Consider the following 22,064-nt stretch of genomic DNA (forward strand, 5'->3'; position numbering starts at 1 on the left):
GTTATTTATTGAACAAAAAAGACGATGAAGAAGCAGTGTGTGACAAAGTATGTGGCATGATTCAGGACCTCGTAGAACCACTTTTCTCAGCAATAAGTTTAAGAAATCATTTCCAGTGTGACTTCGACAGTCTCTCACATCATTGAGAAATAATTTTGGTCAGTTGTTCTTTACAACGTTGCTTCAGTTTTTGAGGTTTGTGGGCATTTGTTTATGCGCAGCTCTGTCAAGGTCCCGCATCAGCGTTTGAGCAATTGGGTTGAGGTCTGCACTATGACAGGGTCATTGCAACACTGATTCTTTTCTTTTTCAGTTCATGGTTGATTCAGTGACAGCAAGGTGCCCGAATTATCACCCGTCCACCACCGTGCTTCACCGTTTATGTCTTGATCTTTGTACTGATGTTCTGTGTTTGTCTTTTGCTTAATGCAGCACTGTGCATTATGACCAAACACTTGGTCTCCACTTTGGTCTGGTCTGTCCAAAGGACGTTGCTCCAGAAGTGTTGTGGTTTGCTCAGATGTAGTTTTGCAAACGTAAGCACTGCTGCCAGGTTCTTTTAAGAGAGAAGATGCTTTCCTCTGCAAACACTTGCAAGCAAGCAAAACTTGTTCAGGCGTTTTCTAATCGTATTGTGATGAAGTTTAACATTAAACATGTAGATTTTAGGTGTGTTGGAGCTTCTCTTAGCGTGACACGCTCTGACCTTGAGATGAATTTGCTGGGACGACTGACAGCTGTCTTCAGTATTTTCTAGTTATGAATAGTCTTTCTCACTGTATAATGACAGTGTAAAATTTCATGTGTTATTCTAGGACATTAGTTCTTAATGTCCTAATAAGGAAACCTTAGATCTGAAAAGGCGTCTTTCACTTTCACATGACTTTATCTCAACAGACGCTGTGCTAGTGGCAGAGTGTATCCTGGATAGGGTTAGAAGTCTATCACTAACGCAGTGATAACACAGGAAGACATTTACAGCCATTCACACTCACATCTACACCTACAGCCAGTTTAAAATTACCAGTTAACCTAACCTCCCTACAAACCAAGAACCTTCTTGCTGTGATACAACCACAATGCCACCTTCAGGGTCTAAACGATTTGTTCATATTTCCATTTTACTCAGTGTTCCAGCTTTCTCTGAAACACAGGAATCTAAAACCACTTGTTTAGCATCATTTAGACAATTCTGAAGTTGTACTTTTCCAAGAAATTCTTTTGATTCCTTTTTTCCCTTTCATGGCTTCCTTGTGTATAACAGTGATCTGTAAGGAACTACTGTACCATTACCCTGACGAGATCAGGACTCAGGCTTAGATGTGTACTTATGCAGTTGCATAAGAGACAAGTAGTAGAAATCATAGAACTTACAAAATCCATTATACATGGTTGTCTTAATTTCACAAGTTAATAAGGCCAAAAGCAAAACTATAGACCCCAAAAAATGCTGTTTGCTCGTTGTCTTCATTAGTGCTCCTGATGCTTCTCTCTTTAATTCTCTAAAACTAACACAGGCTGCCTCTTTGAACAATGCAAAACCTCTTCTGAAACAATTCAGAGAAAGAAAACGAGCCGTAGCTTGTTCGTGCTCTCATGTTTCATGTTTGCATTTGTCTTCTATTTTCGGTTCTGATATGGTAACTAACCTATAAACGGACCAACAGCAAGAATAATTAGATGTTTGAGTAGTATGAGCTCAGTAGTGTGCTACTTATTTTTGCATGTTGAGGTCAATTGAACAGAAATAGCTAAAAATGAAAACCAGGTCTGAGGTGACGGCTGCTCTGTTTTCAATATAGCTCCGTGTTCTCGGCTCACTTGAATTATGGGTGTTCAATGACTCAGATGGTGCTAAGAGGCGGGGGATCTCAAACATTTTACAAGTAACAGCCTTTATTTGTGAGCCACACCCAGATCAAACCTGCATTTATAAAACTGTACAATTCTAAAAATGTGATATGTGTATTTTTGCCAAGAGCTTTGCCTTAATAAGGATAAACAACTGAAGAAAGAGCTGCTTTAAAAGCTTTATAAGTGGACGTCACCGCCTTAAAGGCTTCAGAGCAAGTCAAGCTGTTTCCTAGTGTTTCAAGTCTTTAATGTAATCTAAATGTGGCATTATTGCTTTAATCCCAACATGCATTAAGCAGGAAACAGACACATTTCTGTCACCCATTCATGCAAATTCAGTCTCAGTTTGTGTCATTGTGTATTGAAATCCTTGACAGAAACATCTCCGAACACAACTATTGCTGACCCACATTATGCCCTCTATTACTACCCCAAGTGTCATGTGGGTGAGGTAGTTCAGGTTAAAAAAAAGTGTGACAGATGACCTGATTCTAGAAACTGACCATCTACCACTCAAGTCCTGCATAGCTGGTCAAACCGAAAATCCCCTCATTAAAATCCCCTCATTAAAATCCCCTCAACTCCCAGAGAAGCCTTGAAGTCAAACCATGTTTTGGAAATCTTACAGCTTCAAAGTCAAGTGGAGTCGGTAATCCTCCTTAGAACGGGAGAATGAGTTTACAACACCTCGAGGCGAACAGACACCGCTAAGGTGATGCATAAAATAGTTCTTTCGTGGTACAGTACATGTGTGGGAACATTTTCCTTTGTAGCTACTGGCCTCAAAATCAAAGACATACAGACTGCACTTTCAAAAAAAAAGGTTAAGAGGTCATTAAAGTTAGAGTAACTTTAGCAGCAATAAATAAAATCAAATAAGAATAAAGAGATGATCATTCTGAACAAATGTGCTTTTTAAACAACAGGCTGAGATTTTGTTTTTCTTTCCGCTGGCACTTCAAAGGTGCAATATGTACGATTATCACCTGAAGCTGTCACTATAACCACCTAGCACTATAAGTAAAAGTAACTAAGCACAAGTTATTTATATAAAGCTTTTAAAGAAAAGAACCAGTCACAAGGTGCTTTGAAATGAGAACACCTGGACTAAAGCCCGACTGAATTTATCAGCGTAGTTTCCAGTCAGTTTGGTTTTTGGCCCATAGCACCGCTTGCTGCACTTATGTTTCCTCTCTCGTTGCTCTCAACATCCCCTACCCTGGGAAACAGTGAGCGATAAGGGCCCCAGCATACCCACCGCAATCGTCGCTTTGCATGCTGCACACACTCGCTGCAGTATTCTCCTGAGCGACAGGTATCAGGCAGCACTGACACAGCGCTGGTATATGAGCAGAAGGAATTTTCCACAAAGTCTCATCTTTTCAAACTGTTGCAACATCTCCCCTGTAAAGTGTGAGTCTCTGAGCTTCTGCATCGATATATCGCAAACCAACACGATCGTACAAGGTGCCAGGTTACAAAAATCGAGAGAACCAGCAGAAACAGCAGCGGCTAGCAGCAGTGGATGTCACTTCAATTTGTTATCAAGGCCCTAAAACTGATCCCTACAGCAAGCCAATATCACGTAGCTTGAATTTTGTGAACCATATGTAGGTCTTGCTTAAAGTGTACAGGGGATTTGTGTATATCTGTGTGTGTTTGCCAGAAAAAGGGCATGGCACGCCGTGCTCAGACTGGTCCAGTAATTATACTGTCTTTATATAGCTGTGGTCTGAGACTGCTGGACTGAGGAAAACATCTGCTGAGCTCCAAGAGTCTCACATAAGGTTGGGGCAGTTTAATAGGCAACGATTGCTCACGATGGAGGCATTTGTGAACACTGTTTACCGGCTAATGCGGGATAATTGACGGCTGTTGACCTTCCAAGAAAAACCAGCAGCACATGTGTACTGGTCAAATCGAAACTAAGCTCAAATTATTCCACATCCAATTCAGCTAATTAACTCTTAATTTAATGGGTGAATTGCACACACTGGTCTTATTCTCGTCAGATTGCACAACTTTATAAATGATACTGTCTTTAGTGAATTAAAATGATGAATACAGACATTTATATGAAAGCTGACTTTCCATTCATGCCTGTTTTTGTTGTTAAGTGGATAGGCTATTAAGTCACAGCAGTGCCAAAAGCATCTTTGATTTTAGATTTCGATCCAGTGCTGCTGACTCCGTATAATTGACTTCAGATGAATAGTGAAATGCTGGCCTGTATGTGCAAACACACGCTGCATTTCCACTCGTGTAACTGAGCTTTTATACAAATTCCCAAAAATCGTAATGTTGTAACTACCCGGTTAGACTATAACAGATTATTCAACATATTATAATAATCGACATGCTGCATGGAAACAAAAAGAGAAAAAAATTGTAGCTCTCAGGTTTGAGACCCATTTTAAGATTTTATTTTATTGATTGTTGATTGTTTTTTCTCTTCTCACTTAAGTATATGTTCATCACATTTAGCCCTTTTCCATTGGGGTTGTCTCAGCACGGCACGGCTCACCTCTGTTTTTAGGGTTTTCCATTAGGTGAACCATCAGGTACTTTTTTATTCAATTCAGTTTTATTTATACAGCGCCAAATCACAACAACAGTCGCCTCAAGGTGCTTTATATTAGAAGGTAGACCCTACAATAATACATACAGAGAAAAACCATCAATCATATGACCCCATATGAGCAAGCACTTTGGCGACAGTGGGAAGGAAAAACTCCCTTTTAACAGGAAGAAACCTCCGGCAGAACCAGGCTGAGGGAGGGGCGGCCGTCTGATGTGACCAGCTGGGGTGAGAGAAGGAAGACAGGATAAAAGACATGCTGTGGAAGAGAGACAGAGATTAATAACAATGCAGAGAGGTCTATGAACACATAGTGAGTGAAAAAGGTGACATCATGGAAATCCCCCAGCAGCCTTCATCTATTGCAGCATAACTAAGGGAGGATTCAGGGTCACCTGACCCAACCTTAACTATATGCTTAAGCAAAAAGGAACAATTTAAGCCTAATCTTAAAAGTAGAGATAGTGTCTGTCTCCCGAATCCAAACTGGAAGCTGGTTCCACAGAAGAGGGGCCTGAAAACTGAAGTCTCTCCCTCCCATTCTACTTTTAAATACTCTAGGAACAACAGGTAAGCCTGCAGTGTGAGAGCAAAGTGCTCTGATGGGGTGATATGGTACTACAAGGTCATTAAGATAAGATGGGGACTGATTATTCAAGATCTTCAATGTGAGAAGGAGGATTTTGAATTCAATTCTGGATTTAACAGGGGGCCAATCAAGGGAAGCCAATGTAGGAGAAATATGCTCGCTCTTTCAAGTCCCTGTCACTACTCTTGCTGTAGCATTTTGGATGAACTGAATGCTTTTCAAGGAGATTTTTTTAGTACCTACTCGGCTGGGGTTCCAAGTGATCCCAGGCGATCCGAAAACATGATGTCAGTAGACTGCATGCCACTGATTGGCTAGTCAGTGGCGTCACTCAATGAGTCATGAGAAAGACTCCTTCCCAAAATCAAAACCCGCCATTTTTAAAATGATGTCATGGGACTTTCGACCGCATTGTTATAACGACGCTGTGCACATCAGGTGGTTCTTGACTGTAAAGGAAAACCAGCAAGACTGATCATGTCTAGCTGAGTAGGTACTAGTGGAAAATGGCTATGAGACTGTAAGCACAAGGTGGACGTGATATAAAAAGTGAAGCTAGTTAATGCAGACCTTGAAACATGCGTTCTTCATAATATCCAGTAGGAGGCAGGTCATCTGGTTGCATAACAGTCTGCGGTAAAAGAATCCTACTTCTCTTCTTGATTTAAATGTTTTCTTCACGAGTTTACGATCTCAAATGTTCATTTCGAGTCTTCTCCTTCAATACAGCACGACACTCATTTTGTAAATTATGGCCTCATTTAGTGTGAAAAAAAAGATAAAGAAGGGCATACTCTGGGGTGCAGCTTCCTTGTGATTCACACGTTGCTTTGGCGAGAGATGCTTTAATTTAAGTCAGCTCACCCTTAAAAACAAGATGGTGACAGATGAAATGGGATGTTAGACTAATGTTTTCAACAATGTTTTAAAAACGTATTTGTCTTCTTAACACTAACTTGTTAAAGCCTAAAAATACAGAGGGGGTGAATACTTTCTCGTTGCACTGTAGGTTTGCGAGACAATGTGCCTGCACCCAGCTGCTGCAGTGCTTTGTTCATTTGTTTGGTTTTTGGCCGGCAAGAGGTGGATTTAGGATGCTTTATGATGCCGACTGCTCTCAAGATCACCACTTTAAACAAAAGTCCTCTTTTATAGTATCTGTGTGTAGATCAGCAATAAGCAGCCCAGTGAGGCATACACATTTCAGCTCACTATGACTTTGGCTGCAATTCAAACCAAACACTGGCTTATGTTTCCTTTAGCTCTGTGCAGACTTTGACTTCTATGGTTGAAAAACACAAACATGATGCTGTTTTGGGATATGCCTTGGTCGTAAATGAACATTTTGTTGAAGTCTTGGCATTTCTTAACGTATGGGCCAAGCCCGCCCTTGGAATGCTTTGTCTTGGAGTGTTAATCCTGACTGATCCCTTATCTCAAAAGGGCTGGCTGGCCTCGGGATATGTGATTTTGAAGACCTCATTTTTTCTGTGCTGGTTATAGAGATCAGGCCTTTGCTTAGATTTTTCACCAGATGTCGATCTATTGATACCTCCTATGTGTGTACACACACGCGCGCGCACACAGAGTTCAGCTAACACCAAATGGGCTATAAAATGCTGTGGATTCAGTAATTCACATTTATTTGGCTATTTACCACTCACTCTGACCCTATCAAACTAATGGTTTCTGAATAATGAATGGCTTAAAATGGAAATGCATTGTGTTACTGTTGAAATGACACCATGCACTGGGTCTAACATTTGAAAGGGTTTAAAACCTGCAAAACCTCATTGCAAGGGCTCAGAGAAATTCAAAAGGTTAGAGGAATCTTGGAACCGTCGTGAGGTGAATGGATTTTCTCAAAAGCAAAGCGAAGTCGTAAACACGATTTAAAGCTGAGCACATCCCCAGAAAACCCACCACAACTCAAACCACGCTTTCAACATCTGTCTGCAGTCACAACCGAAAACCTGCAGGGACCAGTTAAAGCCGCGATGGTACAACAGCGATTCTTTTTTTGGATCCTTTTAAGACAGAGCATTACACAGCACCAGTCTATTTTTTCCTCTACCCTATTCTGGTCTGTAAAGCTGGTAATGGGAAGGAATGAGGTCCAATTACACACAGGGTGGAAAACAACAAAAAGTGGACGTCTCTTCAGGAGTGTCAACACAGAGCCATGTAATATGTTCCTGCACAGCGGTTAATAGCTGCACACAATGTCTGCATACAGTTGTGACCTGAGGGCAGACCCTCTCCGAAGTACCTCCGAAGGTGGCTGTAGCTCAGGTGGCAGAGCAGGTCAGCCACTAATCAGAAGGTCGGTGGTTCGATCCCAGGCTGCATCCTGGCTGCATGCCAAATATCCTTGGGCAAGATACTAACCCCATGTTTGCCTACTGGTGGTGGTCAGAGGGCCCGGTGGCGCCTTTGTCCGGCAGCCTCGCCTCTGTCAGTGCGCCCCAGGGCAGCTGTGGCTACAATGTAGCTTGCTATCGCCAGTGTGTGAATGTGTGTGTGAATGGGTGGATGACTGAATGTAGTGTGAAGCTACATTCTATGGACTAGAAAAGCGCTATACAAATGCAGGCCATTTACCATCTCAAGTGTTTTTGTTTATTACTGAAAATACCACGGCCATCTTTCTCATCTGTTTAATGTTGCAAAACCTAACTCTAAAGATACCTCATTTTGGAGGCTGAATAAAAAACTTGAGGAACATAATTATAACAGATACAATACAACCCTGTGCTCTGATTAAATAATGCAAGTGTGCGTTGGTCAGTCGCGGCTTCAGATGGCATCTAATTGTCTTTTATATTGGGCTCAAAGGCAACTTTTTAACTGTTCACAATTAGCTAATCAGCATGTGGCAATAACAGGATACTGTTAGAAACTCTAAAAAGCAGAACTAATTCAGTAATGTCAGCATAGCAATTTTCTCGATTTCTCGGTATCTAATATTAGCAACGTCAAACTACTGAACATACCAATATGAAATACGGATATAGCCTTCTGAAAACATGTGTGTCCTTTTATTTCTAAGATAGGATTATGTTTTGTCCAGAGTTGTATAGATTCACTTTAAAGAATGCAGACTGTTAGGTTATGTCTACAAAGGCTTGAGTGTTACAAAGACTTTTATTTCATGCATATATTAGTCTGCTTTGTGCCAAGCATCACAGTCTGTCTAACATCAAGCACACCAGTGTTGTGCGTTCATATGTGGTCTATATTCTAATAGGCTGATAAGCTTTAACAGTCATGGCTGCACAGTAAGTAGAGTGTAAATTAAAGAACTGTTGGTAGTAAATTTTCACTGCTCCACTGAGGACTGTTTCTCAGAAAAGTAATAAAGCCAATAATCAGCCTGGAGTACCAGCAGGTCCTCAATGATCTGTAAAGCAGCCAGTGGAAAAAACATTTTGAGGGCTTCCTGTATTATGTAACTCTCACTTGGCTTAACTTTTCCTTCAAAAGTACAATCATCAGCTACTTATTTGCTACTCAACATAACCCCAAAAGACTCAGTGTTGTTTGTGTTCATTCATATTCCTTCTCTTTACTTGAACTAGTAAGATCACTTTCCACCAGTGATTTCACTGAACTTAAAATATGTTATTATTTGTCTTTACAAACATCACTCTCGAAAAATATACCCTTCTACCAAGATAGCAAAGATCACAGCGCTTAGATGACAAAATCTGCTCAATTATTACATTCCACACATTTGTACATCACTCAGTATATGTTTCAAGTTACTAAACACATGCTGCACATCAGATCTGGCTCTGGGGCTTTTAGGGATTTAGATGTCTTGGAAACAGCAGTGTGCCTTCAGTGGGTGGACATACTTTTGCAGGTGCACAGCGAAGACATGCGGCACGAAAACAGCCCACAGCCCTGTAATAAGTGGGTAACAGATGATGATGCAGCGATAAACTGTAAACTCCCATCTGCGTTGCTGAAGGGAGTGAGTGAGTCCACTGATGCAGACTCTCATTATGGGCTTGACAGGGCTGGCTGGCAAAGTAACCAATAGTTACCCAACCCTGCACGTGAAGACTGGCATTATCCTCACTGTGTGCATGTGTGAGTGTGCACATGAAACTGGAGGGTGTGGCTGACATAAAAATACACAGGTGACCCTAATGGAAGCACTGGTTACAGAGCTTAAAGAGCTTAAATGATGGAACACTTTTACTATTTGCAGAGCACAGCTTTAGGGATTAGAGTGCAGGTGGAACTGTTAATTTAATGGCACGATTACAGCAAGACCGCACCTCATACTTGCTTGCACAATGTCACATCTGTCCTGGAAAACCTTGGATACCCTTACTGTCTTGAAGAGATTTTATGCTGATCACTTTACTTGTTATACTCAGACAGAAACTCACCAGACACTTTATTACCGACACTTTCCTAGTGCTGAGTTGGACCACGTTTTGCCCTCAGAACTGTATTAATTCTTTATGGCACAGATTCAAAAAGCTGCTGGAAACTTACCTCAGAGATGTTGGTCCATATTTACTTGATATCATCACAAAGGTCCTGCAAATGTTTTGGCTGCACATCCAGTTCCACCTCCTGTTCCACCAGTCCAAAGGTGCTCTGTTGGATTTAGATTTCGTGACTGTGGAGGGTATTTAAGTAGCTTCGTGCTCACTGCTATATTGGAAGCAGCCACCACGGTCAGCAAAAATGCACAGGTAGGCCATGGTGTTTAAAAGATGCTCAGTTGGTTCCAAGCAACTGAAAGTGTGCCAAGAAAAACATCCTCTACATAATTATACCACAAACAGCAGCCTGATGATGACACTAGACAGAATGGATCCATGCTTTCATGTTGTATATGTCAAACTATGACCCTGCCACCTAAACATTATTGCAGGAGTTAAGACTCCTCAGACAAGCAACTTATAGCCTCAGTTTGCTGTTCTTCACTGGGAGGAGTGGCACCTGGTGTGGTCTTCTACCGCTGTGACCCATCTGCTTCAAGGGTCGACATGCTGTGCCTTCAGAGATGGTCTTCTGTTTCAGCCCTGTTTACCTTTCTCATAATGACTGGTTATTTAAGTTACTGTTGCCTTTCTTTCAGTTGGAAACAGTCTCCTCTGACCTCTGGCATCAACAAGAAATGTTCTTCCAGAGAACTGCTGCTCACTGGGTATTTTCTCTTTTTCAGAAAATTCTGAGGAAAAATTGTGTTGGAAAATCCCAGCAGATCATCAGTTTCTGAAATACTCAGACGAGCCTGTCTGACACCAACAAACACGCCACATTTAAATTCATTCTTTCCCATTCTAAAGCTAGGTTTGAACTTCAGCAGGTCACCTTGACTGACTCTGGGTGCCTAAATGTACCCAGGTGCTGCCAAGTGATTGGCTCATGAGATATTAACAAGCAGGTAACCTGGTAGCTTGTGAGTGTTAACAGAAGCGTGTTTCACTCAGCCTGTAAAATTGTTGTGAAACTTCAAGAAAATAACCTGAATGAAATATTCAGGTAACAAAGAATGAGACGAGATTTTCATAAGAAGCAGCCTGGAGTTACGATCTGTGATATGTGTCATCATGTATTTAGACCTAGGTACAAAAAACTAATAGAATACTTACAAATTACGTATTCAATTTATAAGTTTAATGTTTTTCATGACATTTACAGCAGCAGCTGTGTTTTCTGGCTATTTCCTAGATATCAATATAAGTCAAATGATGAAAGCTGAACCTTTGGATCTGAACTAGAAGCTTTTGGATGATTTTAAATACACTGGCTTCATTATTTGACACTTTGACCACATTTACTATATAAACATTTAACTATGCACAAAGTATTTACTGTATATATACGGCACATATAACAAAAAGAAAGGAAAATTGTAACTGGCACCCTATAAGAAATAAGTGAAAATGCAGTTTCACAAATCAACAAACACTTGCTGATAATGTAAAATTAAACAGGATATCAGCTGAGCTATCACACGCCATCACAAGCTGCATGCTTTTATCACTAGATATAGGCAGTGCTGACATGGAAACTGGATGGCAAGCAGGTTTGCATGCACATGCATACATTGTACAGACAGACATAGTGCGCATACACAGGCATGTGAAACCAACCCCAATAAAACTGCCTTTGCTGACCCTGCAGTAAAACTGGTTTTAGTATTTGAGTTCAGATAATACAGTTATTTTGACAAAAGGTAAAAAGGTAGCCACAGTTCTGCTTAACACAATGCCATCCACATTTCCCAGTAGCGTTTTGTCTTTATAGTGGTCACAGTTCATAGTAATGTTAGTGATGTAATTGTCATGAGTAATACTTTCCTATGGCGTCATGTCAGGCTTCATTTATTGTAGCTGACTGGACTTAATGTTTAAGGACCGGCGAGGCATTCATGTCTAAGACGTTGTTGTTGTTAATTCTCTGTGGAAGTCTGTTTCTGCTTCACTGGCAGCCAGGAGAGATTATACAGTGGGCGACTTTTCAGTTCTGTGCCCTCTTTCGTCACAAAGTCCATGATAATGATACAGTGGTTTGCAAAAACACATTTCTGCATGCAATTTTGTCCAATTATGTTGCCATTAAAATCCCCAAAACGGGTCTGCTGAAACAGACTTTGGGGAAAACTCTTGGTCAATACGATTGTTTTGATTTGTTAAATTAGCAAATAGAAATAACACTGCTGCCAAAATTCAAAGGAATATCATTGGAAGTTCAGAGGAATGCATTAATAGATGGGAGAAGCAGGGAGGGACGACTCCCACAGACGGTTTAGTGGATAAGATGCTCCAGATGCCTGAATGACCCACATACAGTGACTACATTATATTAATAATAACAGGTTAACTGCTGAAGGATTTTAGCTTTTTTTGCACGCATAATTTGGATTTTGTTTTTTAAAACGTAAAAGTGCTACAAACATATAAAGCCTGTGGATAAAAACTGTTCTCAAAAAACATTAAAAATGTTCAGATATATTCAGAAGCAAATGTAAGCAGTTCACGCCCGTTCCTGTCAGTTCTGTGGTTTAGAGTCCAGTGGGGTCAGTTTTGCTTCTGTATTTAGATACTGCTTATTACTGTGGGAGAGCACAGCGACCACATAAACACCAAGTCTCAGTGTCCAAACAAGAGGAATGTGTATTGTTTTTTAGGAAAAAGAGGAACTGTGGAGCGATTCATTACAGCAGCGCTCACATCTTGCTTTAAGAGGTTCAAGGCATCCGAGTGTGTCTTGATTTAGAGGAAAAAAAATATGATGGGAATTCCTCACAGCTAGTAATTTAGTAATTTTAGAAAGAGGGCGTGGCGGTCAATTCTCCTTGAAATGTTCAAACACATCCAGACTGCAGCACAGTAGCCTCTGGCAGCAGAGGCCAGCGTCAGCCACAGACAGACAGCTTTTGTCTTTATGAGAGTCGGAGTAAAAAAAAAACAAAAACGGTGTTACTCTCTTCCCCAAACCCCCATAAAAACAGTGCTTACAAATCATCGACCATCTTCAAAGCGAAACCTCACAACTTCCCCAACACGCGTTATACACCAGCACTGGTGCATCAATCACTTGAAAACTATTTTACTTTTATCAAAGATGGGAAACTGACTGGCAGCAAAAGATAATAACACAGCCAGTGTGACACCTCTACATACAGCAGCTGTATGCAGCTTTTGAATAAAGACATGTTTTTTTATACGACCCAGATCTAAGGGTACTGATGGGCTGATAAGCATATTTTAGCAAATATGCCTTTACAGCTGTGTAGAATGGTTGCACAGTAGTTAGTACTATTTCCTCACAGCAGGCGGGTGAGGGGAGGGTTCGACTCCAACATCTGGCCAGGGTCTTTCTGTGTGAAGTTTATATGTTCTCTGTGTGGGTTCTCTGGGTTCCTCCTAAAGTCATGCAGTTAGTGGGTTTAGACTAATTAGTGATTTTAAACTGACACTAAGTGTGAGTGCTATCAGACCAGTGACCTGTCCTGGATGTACCCTGCTTCTTGCCCCTTGACAGCTGGGATAGGTTCCATCCTCCTCCACCATGACGCTGAATCAGATAAATGTAAAACGTCTGGACTTCTTTAAGTTGCTTTAAGACATTTCACCTCTCATCCGAGAAGCTTCTTCAGTTCTAGGCTACAATGACCTGGATGACTGAGAACCTTCACAGACATAAATGTAAAACAATGGATTATCCGATGAATGATCTACAGGATATATTTATGACTTCACAGACAGCATCTTGAAATAGGTCTTTTTATTTAAGAAATGTATAATAAAGGAAATATTTTCCCGAGCCAACTGAACCAAGGCAGTTGTCTTGGAATTTTAACTGACCTTTATGTGCTCCTGAGTGGGATGGAAGAAGTCGCCATGGAGGGGAAAACCTGGACTTCTCTGCTTAAACTGCAGCACCTGCAATACATATGAAGTGTTTCACCATCTATGTATATTTCCTCCACTGGTAACTGGGTAAGCAGGAGAAGATAAATGGTTGGATGTATGGATAAATAATAAAGAACAATGTATAAGAGATCATAGAACGCAGATCTCAGTAAAAACAGGACTGGGTTTCAAGTCATTGTTTTACAAGTAATGGAAACAATAACAGCGTTTGGTGGTGTAATGCCCACTTATAATTTCATTTCCTATGTTTTTAAATAACTGCACTAGCCCACACACTGTTGTTAGTCTAAATGACCAAGTAAACAAATACTTAGTCTAGAAAGATCTCAAAAGGAAGACATGTGATGGAGAATGAATTGCCTTAAAGAAGAGGGGAAATAAATATCTGATCTTTAAGTAACAAAGAGGCTCATTGAAGTGAGGCTAATGTGGACAGCCCCGCTGGTTCACGTGTGTAATGTCTGATGAAAGTATGATTCACTCAAAAACACACATCGCCCTGGCACTGCAAGAGACAGCAACCAGGACCTGAAGAAGTAGAAAGTCTGTGTAATGAAAGAAAAAAGAAAAATGTTCCAGGCTTTACAGAATTATCGATTACCTTTGTGTGCTCTAATACTACTTACATCTTTTACTACTTACATCTTTTACTACTTACATCTTTTTCAGCTTCATTCATACAAATTGTTTTTTAAACTAACATTTTATATTGGTATCACTTTTCCAACTTTTTCAACATTTCTTTACACTACTTTACACCCTGCCACGTTTATAGCGGGTAACACTCTAATAGTACAGCTATAGTTAGCTTAGTGTGAAATGTGATGCATGTCACACTGCTAAACCTTCTTCTCTATTTAGTCATCCACATATGACTGTTAATGCCTGAATAGGACAGAGATGGCATAACAGATAACTGTCCTGTGAAAGCTAAAAAAAAAAAAAAACTACATAGAAGTGCTAAAAATTCTAAAGATAAAAGTAAATTTGGTCAGCACACAAACTACCTGGTATTTATTTTCATTCTAAGCTGGTGGAGACTTCCTTCCTGGCAACCACAGCTGTTAGAGTCCTGGAGTCTCACGGTAGCCACCAAGCCACAGTATCTGCTGCTACGCAGAACAGAACTGCGTAAAGCATGGTTTAGTCGCAGTTCAGTTGGTACATGATGTGATGCATGACTCTGTGTACTTCCTCTTAGGAATTTTATCACTCAGAGCTAACCTTATCCCCCTTTCCACCAAAAACCAAAAGGAAGGACTAACTCAGTCTTTTAAAGATTTCACTAAAGCGTTGTTTTGAAGAAGAATAATCCAGGTTTTAATATGAAAAATACAGTTACATAACCATATTTTGTACTACATTTTTAAACATTAGCTGAGATTATAAATAGCTGTCCAGAGTTAGTTGGTTGAATTAAGGCACATAGGAGACACATACTGGGCTCTGCCAGTGCCGGGGGCCTGCCAAGCACTTTTTGGCATTTTTGTGGTACCCCACATGTTCCATTTGTGGGATCAGAAATAAAAGGATACATTACCGCAGCCTCACGTTCCCAGTTTGTCACATTGGGATGTTTGGTACCATTGTAACACATCTTCAGTGCCGCTTTTCAACATGCAGGGTAATATGAGTTCCTGCCTGAGACAAACACCTCGAGACTGCAAGAAAAACACTTGTGATGTCACAAGTGTTGCATGACTGCCAGAGAAGCTTGTGTGTATTTTTTTATATATATTTTTTTCATGTAACATGGAATATAAGCTATAGGCTATTATAAACTTTGTATATGATTTGAAAATACGGACAGTTGTTGTAAAAGCAGTGTTGCCTAACAGTCAGATGTTTCTTTCTGGATACTTAATTCCCACAGTCTACAAACAATAAGGGTAGTTTTGCTGATTCTGTCAAAGTATTCTTATTCTTCCCTTGAGGGGTTTTCAAGAAGAGAACTACACTGATATGATTTTAGCATTTTGAATACTACTGGTTTCACCTAACCAAGTTTGAAACTTCCCCATGGGGCTTGAATGATTTGAACAGATTATTACTGTCATCGTTATTTTGGGGGAAAAGCACACTCACTATTGGCGATCAGCACTGACTTTGTGAAACCAAAACATTATGAAAGAAAGCCCACCTATAAATTTAAAATGTCAACAACAAAAAACCCCAGCGGCGCTTTTGGTTTCCCTAACAGCGAGGCTGTTGTGAAGTCTCTTCTTGCATGTTTCACCGTGTTTCTCAACAACACTCTTGCCTGCTCTCTTCCTCATTTCATTACAGGAAGTGAGTTTGCAGTCAGATGCAGAGCTGTCACCCCAGTGGGTGACATATCATTCCTGTAAACTCTTGTGAAGATGGTGCCGTTCTAGTTCCAGATTCTGCTGCTGCCGCGATGCCCTGTTTGGGTCATCATCTCTCTCGCTGGCCTTGATGCCATCGGAAACAACGAGCCACAAATTTTGCAAGTAAGTGTTCACACTTTGCTGAGCTGCATCTGCTCAAGCGGACCTGTCGCTTCTTCATACTAGCCAGCTGTCTTGCTACATACTGTGACTTATAAATACAGGCAGGATCTGTCGAAATGCTTTCATGGATTAATCATAATATGCGTTATGTAAGATCATTTGAAGTTTAGGTATATGATGTGGCAATATCTAAATTCACAGTCTGTTAGTTAGTACACAAAGCTCGGTGCTGCAATGGAAAAATAGGTTCGATAACATCTAGCCTCAGCTTCCCCATTTTGCAACAAATGTGTCAGTTGAGATATAGCTCAATGGTCAGTATGTAGGCTACAAGATCAAGAGCAGAGAGACGTGTACTAGTGATTCCTGTCTGTCTATTTTCTTTTTGTCCTGACTTCAGGCTGGAGTCTAGTCCATCTGGAGGATGGGGAATGTGATGCGAGGTGTGAGTGCTGAGAACAAGGTCAACACCGGAAACCCTGAAACCTCTCTGAAGGGTAAGATGTCCTTTTAGTGTATAAATAGCGCAGGCTGATAAAAACTACAGATTGGGAGCTTTCTGCACTCTTGGCAGCAACAACAGTCACTGTGATAATCCCTGACCGAAGAGACACTGATATCTTGAATACCAGAATTTACTGTTTCGCCATGTTTCATTATGCATGCCTATGATGATGTGGCAATTGAACCTAGGCAATTAAACACAAATCACGAGTACACACACATAAGAAATCACAAATCTAGTCTTAAAAACTGATTTCGGACAGTTTTAGTTATTTCTAAATCACAACGGCAACATTTGGCTGCCAGTAAAGGCTGCAAATATTACTGTTTTTGCAGGCACAGAAGACGAGGTGGTGGTGGTGCTCCAGGACTATCCTGCTCCTGAAATCAGCGAGCCGATCTACAGACTGGGAGAAAAGCTCAAAGTGGTTGCACAGTAAGTTCATGTGCTTGCTTTTCTAATTGAAAAAAAGAAAAGAAAAGAAAAGAGAAAAGTTTTGGAGATTATGTGCAGCAAAAGGAAACCAAAGTCAAAAAGAAAGGTTTGTTTGTAATGGAGTGTTCTAAATGTGTAATTTAGAGAAGTGGCTCGGCAAAAGGTCAGTTTTTAATTCCTCTTTGCTTCTGTGTCGTTGTCAGGGAGGCTTATTGGTGGAGAGTGCGCTCTATCCAAACGGGGAAGGAGAACTACATACCCGGCAGCCATGTAGCACGAGTGTACCATGGGTAAGTAACACCTCACTGACACTATCTTCCGTTCCACTGGTCTGGTTGGTTTGCTTGAACTTGATAAAAATAGGTCCTTCTGCTTTACGAGCTGTCGTTTTAATAGAATGGGCATGACATATTGGTGATGCGCCCTATATTACAGCTGCGTTTGTGCTGATTTAATAAATATGGTGATTTATATTATTATCCCCACTAGTATTTAATCTGGAATTAAATACTCATTTGGGTTTTATTTTTCTTTTGGTTCAATCAGCTGGCTGTTTGAAGGTGTGGAGAGGCAGAAGGCGGAAGAACTGCTTCTTCTACCCGGGAACAGAGTGGGTTCTTTTCTGGTCCGAGAAAGCACCAGGGAGAGAGGTAAGAACAAGTAAACGACTACTTTCATTTGATTCCAATTCTTGGTTTCTGTGAATAAGTTAAAAGCAATCGTGAACTACCTCTGAGACTTAACTACCGACACAGGACATCAGCATAGTCACACCATTAACCGCTCAGTTAACCATAGCTGGAAAGGGGAGGAAGCAGCAAGCTGCTACTGAGGTCTAGATAAAGCAGGCCAATGACTGCTAAGCTAAGCTAAGCCAAATGCCTGCTGGTTGCATCTTTAGGCTGAATGGAAAGCAAACAGCCTATCTCCCAAAATGTCAAACTATATCTGTAAAGACACGTAAAAAGGGAAATGACTTCTAACTGGGCTAAAGTCCCATTGACCTGTGATAAATAAATAAATCCAATGACTAAACTTGACAGGAGATGGAAACTACACCACATGACTGAACTTCACGTTGCTTCTGCTTTGTCTCAAAGCCGTAGTTATTGATGTTATTGTTATTAATCATATGGTCTTGTTTCAAGATTGATGTCATTATTGAAAGCCTGTCTTCAAAGCATGCGATGCGTGTCACATCCTCAGGTCTGTATTCGCTCTCAGTGAGGCACAGGAGTGTAAAGCACTATCGTATCTTCAGACTTGACAACAGCTGGTACTACATCTCCCCACGTCTCACTTTCCAATGCCTTGAAGATATGATCAATCATTATTCTGGTGAGTAGATACGTAAATATGTTGCTTTCTCATAGACCTTTAGTTCACATGTGAGACAGTAAACAAACTCATCATGTGTAGGGGCACACACACACACATATAAGTACTAACGAACTTCAGAAACCACACACGCTTAGATGAACAAAAATACAGTTTCATGTTCTTAATATAGAAGTATTTGTTATCAGTGTTTCAGCCTCTATATATATTTCCTCCACTGAAAGAATATTTTTGGAACACAACGGGAAATGAGATACAACTTGCATGTTTGATAAGCACTGTTGTGTACACAGTGAGGAAAAGCGGTTGTGATAATTGCTGAAGTAGTGCAATACTCTTGACACATATATAAGTTTGCTTTGTATGTTTGCTAGAGCGGTCAAGTGTTGAGTGGTTCATGCAAATTTTGCAACTTTATGTTTGTTCTTTGCTCGTCTTGCCTGGGGGCTGTATTTTACTTCCCCTATTGTTGCATTTTCAGATTCTGCAGATGGGTTATGCTGTGTGCTGACCTCGCCCTGCCTGTCTGGCACGATTCAGCCGCCAGATGCAAGTCTTGGAGCTCCACCTGTAGTGATGCGACGCAACTTTGACTGGAACAAAGTAGACAGGTACAGATGAGATTCAAATAAATATTTTGCTATGAAGGCGACAGCCATGAAGTGTGTTTATTTGAATATTTGTGAGCCAGAATTGCACAAAAGCTGCCCAGTGGAGGAGCATGTGCAGGGAAGAACTGGGGGGAAAAGTCTGTCCACTTTATTTTAAAACTGCAACATTGGGAGCTGGCCTTTGTCAGAAGATCAAGTTAGAAGCATGTTAGTGTGACAGTGCATGTTGTGTGCCCCTCCCTGAAGCTGGTTCTTCGGTCTTCCTGTTAAAAGGGAGGTTTTCCTTCCCACTGATGCCAAGTGTTGCCTCATAGAGGGTGGTCTGATTAATAAGGTTCTCTTGTATTACTGTAGGGTTTTTACCTTACTGTACAAAGTGCATTGAGGTGACTATTATGGTGATTTGGCACGATATAAATAACACTGAGCTGAACTGAACTGAATAAAATTCAAAATTGCCATCTTTGTCCCGCCTTAACGTTAAGCCTTTGAGATACAATTTTAATGCATTTTAATGAAAAACACATTTAAGCACTGTTAAAAAAAAATCTACAGCCAGCATCTAACCAACTTTGTGCAACAGTATCATGGGGATATATTTGAGCTTCAACAACAGAAAGCTCACAGTGGAGTAACAGAACAAAGCACTGTTGCCCTGGATGTTCTGTTTCTGTTAATTCACCGTAACTGTTTACACTGTTTATTCTTTATTTATTATTGTATGGAGGGCATTTGTCAGAGGCAAGATTTAGGAAAAGCAGGAAAAAAACAGCTGACACTCAGGAGCCACAATCAACATGTCCACCAGTGTCTCATCTGACAAGCTGTAATTAAATCTTTACCAAACGAACAAATACTAAAACCCATGATACAGTATTTCCTCATTATTTTCAATTTATGTTATATATTTTTCTAAGATCACAAAATTGTTTCCATTCATGTTTTTTTTTTCAAAAGTCTATTTTTCACTTTAATTTTGGTTTTCAGAAATTATTATTTTTTAATATTTAGTTTCCATTTAAGTTTTAAGTTACATTTTAAGTTTAGTTATAATAACCATGGTATGACGGTTATAAGTTTCCTTTTTTTAATCTTTATTAAATATGCAAAAGATATTTTATAAAGAAATCGGTGAATCATGACACTAAACAAGAGGCAGCAATGAATATCTGAGGGAGCTGTGGAGGTGGAGCCTGGTTAACGGTTAAATGTGAAGGTCAGTGGTTCAGCCTCTGGCTCCATTTTGAAATTTCTTTGGGCGACAGACTGAACTTTGAATTGTCCCTAATGCACCTGTTTAAATGTTAGGTTAAAAGTGCTTACGTATGTGAAGAAGAAAAAATGTGTGAATGAGGCTACAGGTTAGAAAACACATTAAATGCTGAAACTGAGTAAAAAAAACAAAGAACCTGACCACTGCACTCAAATCCAGCATTTTACTGAAGGTTTGTCCTTATTCTAAGGTGGGATTAATTGTATTCTTCTCTACACTTTACAGGAACCAGCTGGTCAGCACAGACGCCTGCAACGAAAACATGGTGAGCTATGGAGTCAGGAACAGCATCGCTGCCTACCTGTCCTTTGCTGGCGATCAAGACCCTTCACGGGTGAAATCAGATAACAGGAAGAAGAAAAGCAAATCGCTGTATGTGCTTCCTGAAAATGGCCTTCCGAACACTGACTATGACGAGGACTTCTAGATGCAACAGTGAAGCTAAAAAGACCGGACTATTTTTAAGTGGAGGCCAGTAGACAACTTCCTCTGAAATCTACTAACGATTCCTTCAGAGCCAGCAGAGAACAGTACTGAGCCGAAACTATTACCCCAAAACATCGAGGCGTTTCATTGTTTCTACTTTGAGCACTTTGAAGTACTTTTAACAATAACGCAAATCGCATGACCAATTACACTTGTGAAGTAGTTGAACTGGATGACGGTGCAATTTAGATGTGAATACCCGAACGCAGGGCGGAAAAACAAAGCTTGGCATTATGGTGTGATGAGTGATGTGGGAGAGATTCTAATTATATGCATATGGCTTTTTGTGGCTTTCAAACTATTTTAAGTTTTATTACTATGGTAAAATGGTCATATTGAGACACAGGCAAACTCAGATCATTTGAATTTGGGGGCTAAATTGATGCATTGAAGATGAAGATCATATAATGAGTGTGTCTCAACCAGTGATTTATTCACACACAAATATAGGGGGGATTGAGCGAAATGTGGCTTCCTCTTATAGTTGCCATCCTACGATTTGTCATTCAATATTAATTCTCACTATGAGATTCACTACACAAGCCAGTGTCGCAGTTATCAACAACCAACCTCTAATTAATGGCTTTCATTGTGGTGTGACCCACCGATCAAGAGAGTGAGACCATGTGTATAGACAGAGGTTGTAAAAAATATAATCCGCTTTAGTAATTTGAGTGAACTGGCCCTTTAAATATCCCCAGAGGGTGGAAAATAATCACTTCTGTGAAGCACGATAAGGCTCCAAATGGTTTATCAATAATATATGCTGTGTGGGTTGTTCACAAAATAGTTTTTTTTCTTCTTCTTGTAATTTTCTTTTAGTTTATTAATGTTTCCTAAACACTGAAATGTATGTTCCTGTGTAATAATTTATCTAACTTGAGCAACTCAGGTTACAAATATCGTTACCGGGCTTGGTAACAATATTTTAGTGTTACTAGTGCAACAGGATCGTGTGAATACTGTATATAATTAATATGTACCAGTTATCATGTTTCATGTATCAATCAATTACAGGTATGGCTGTTATGGTAATAGTCTGATGCTTTTTTGCCTTGTGTTTTATTTAATGTTTCATGGGAATAAAGACCAGTCAACTGCAATACTAACCATTAGAGAGGTCACAGTATTTCTGGTAAACATCGGTGTACTGCATGTTTAAATTTAAGCAGAAAAACACGCACATGACCTAAAAGTAAGACAAAAATATCCCACCAGCTGTGAAGGTGTGTGAAGCTCAGGACTCAACCCGAGGACGACTGCTGCGTATAAAAACCCCAAAAACAACAACATCAAAAAAGCATATTGTGATTCAAGGTTAGGTTTACTGTTAACGTAACAGTTCACTGAACCAAATTAGCGAATAGTCATCAATTAGTTTCATTACCAATCTCTTATCATCATGCTTGTCTGTGCACCATTTGCAACTCATGCATATATTTTGCACTTTCTGCACCAGTGCTGAAAAATGGAGAGAAAAAAGATATAAAAAAAAAAAAAAAAAGACTGCCCCTTT

General features: G+C 40.2%; 1 protein-coding gene across 2 annotated transcripts; it reads left to right on the plus strand.

Moving 5' to 3' along the window:
* The first annotated feature begins 15,716 nt into the window (after positions 1–15,716).
* sla1a (Src like adaptor 1a) lies at positions 15,717–21,657 on the plus strand. Of its 2 annotated transcripts, none has more exons than XM_082522702.1 (8): positions 15,717–15,900; positions 16,301–16,397; positions 16,741–16,840; positions 17,044–17,130; positions 17,387–17,490; positions 18,047–18,178; positions 18,660–18,789; positions 20,288–21,657. In XM_082522702.1, the coding sequence occupies exons 2-8, from the start codon at positions 16,325–16,327 to the stop codon at positions 20,487–20,489; spliced, it is 828 nt and encodes a 275-aa protein (XP_082378828.1). In that variant the 5' UTR covers positions 15,717–15,900; positions 16,301–16,324; the 3' UTR covers positions 20,490–21,657. The 2 variants fall into 2 exon arrangements, with proteins under 2 accessions (XP_082378828.1, XP_082378829.1); XM_082522703.1 differs by lacking the exon at positions 15,717–15,900 and adding an exon at positions 15,949–16,214.
* Positions 21,658–22,064: the final 407 nt, after the last annotated feature.

Source organism: Aulonocara stuartgranti (genome assembly GCF_965226115.1).
Source record: "Aulonocara stuartgranti genome assembly, chromosome: 22".
Classification (NCBI taxonomy): Eukaryota; Metazoa; Chordata; class Actinopteri; order Cichliformes; family Cichlidae; genus Aulonocara; species Aulonocara stuartgranti.

Excerpts from the sequence above, each read along its gene's own strand:
- sla1a (XM_082522702.1), top strand. The coding sequence starts at position 16,325 with ATGGGGAATGTGATGCGAGGTGTGAGTGCTGAGAACAAGGTCAACACC. Across the intron at positions 16,841-17,043 it reads AAGCTCAAAGTGGTTGCACA|GGAGGCTTATTGGTGGAGAG; the intron begins GTAAGTTCATGT and ends TGTCGTTGTCAG. Across the intron at positions 17,131-17,386 it reads GTAGCACGAGTGTACCATGG|CTGGCTGTTTGAAGGTGTGG; the intron begins GTAAGTAACACC and ends TGGTTCAATCAG.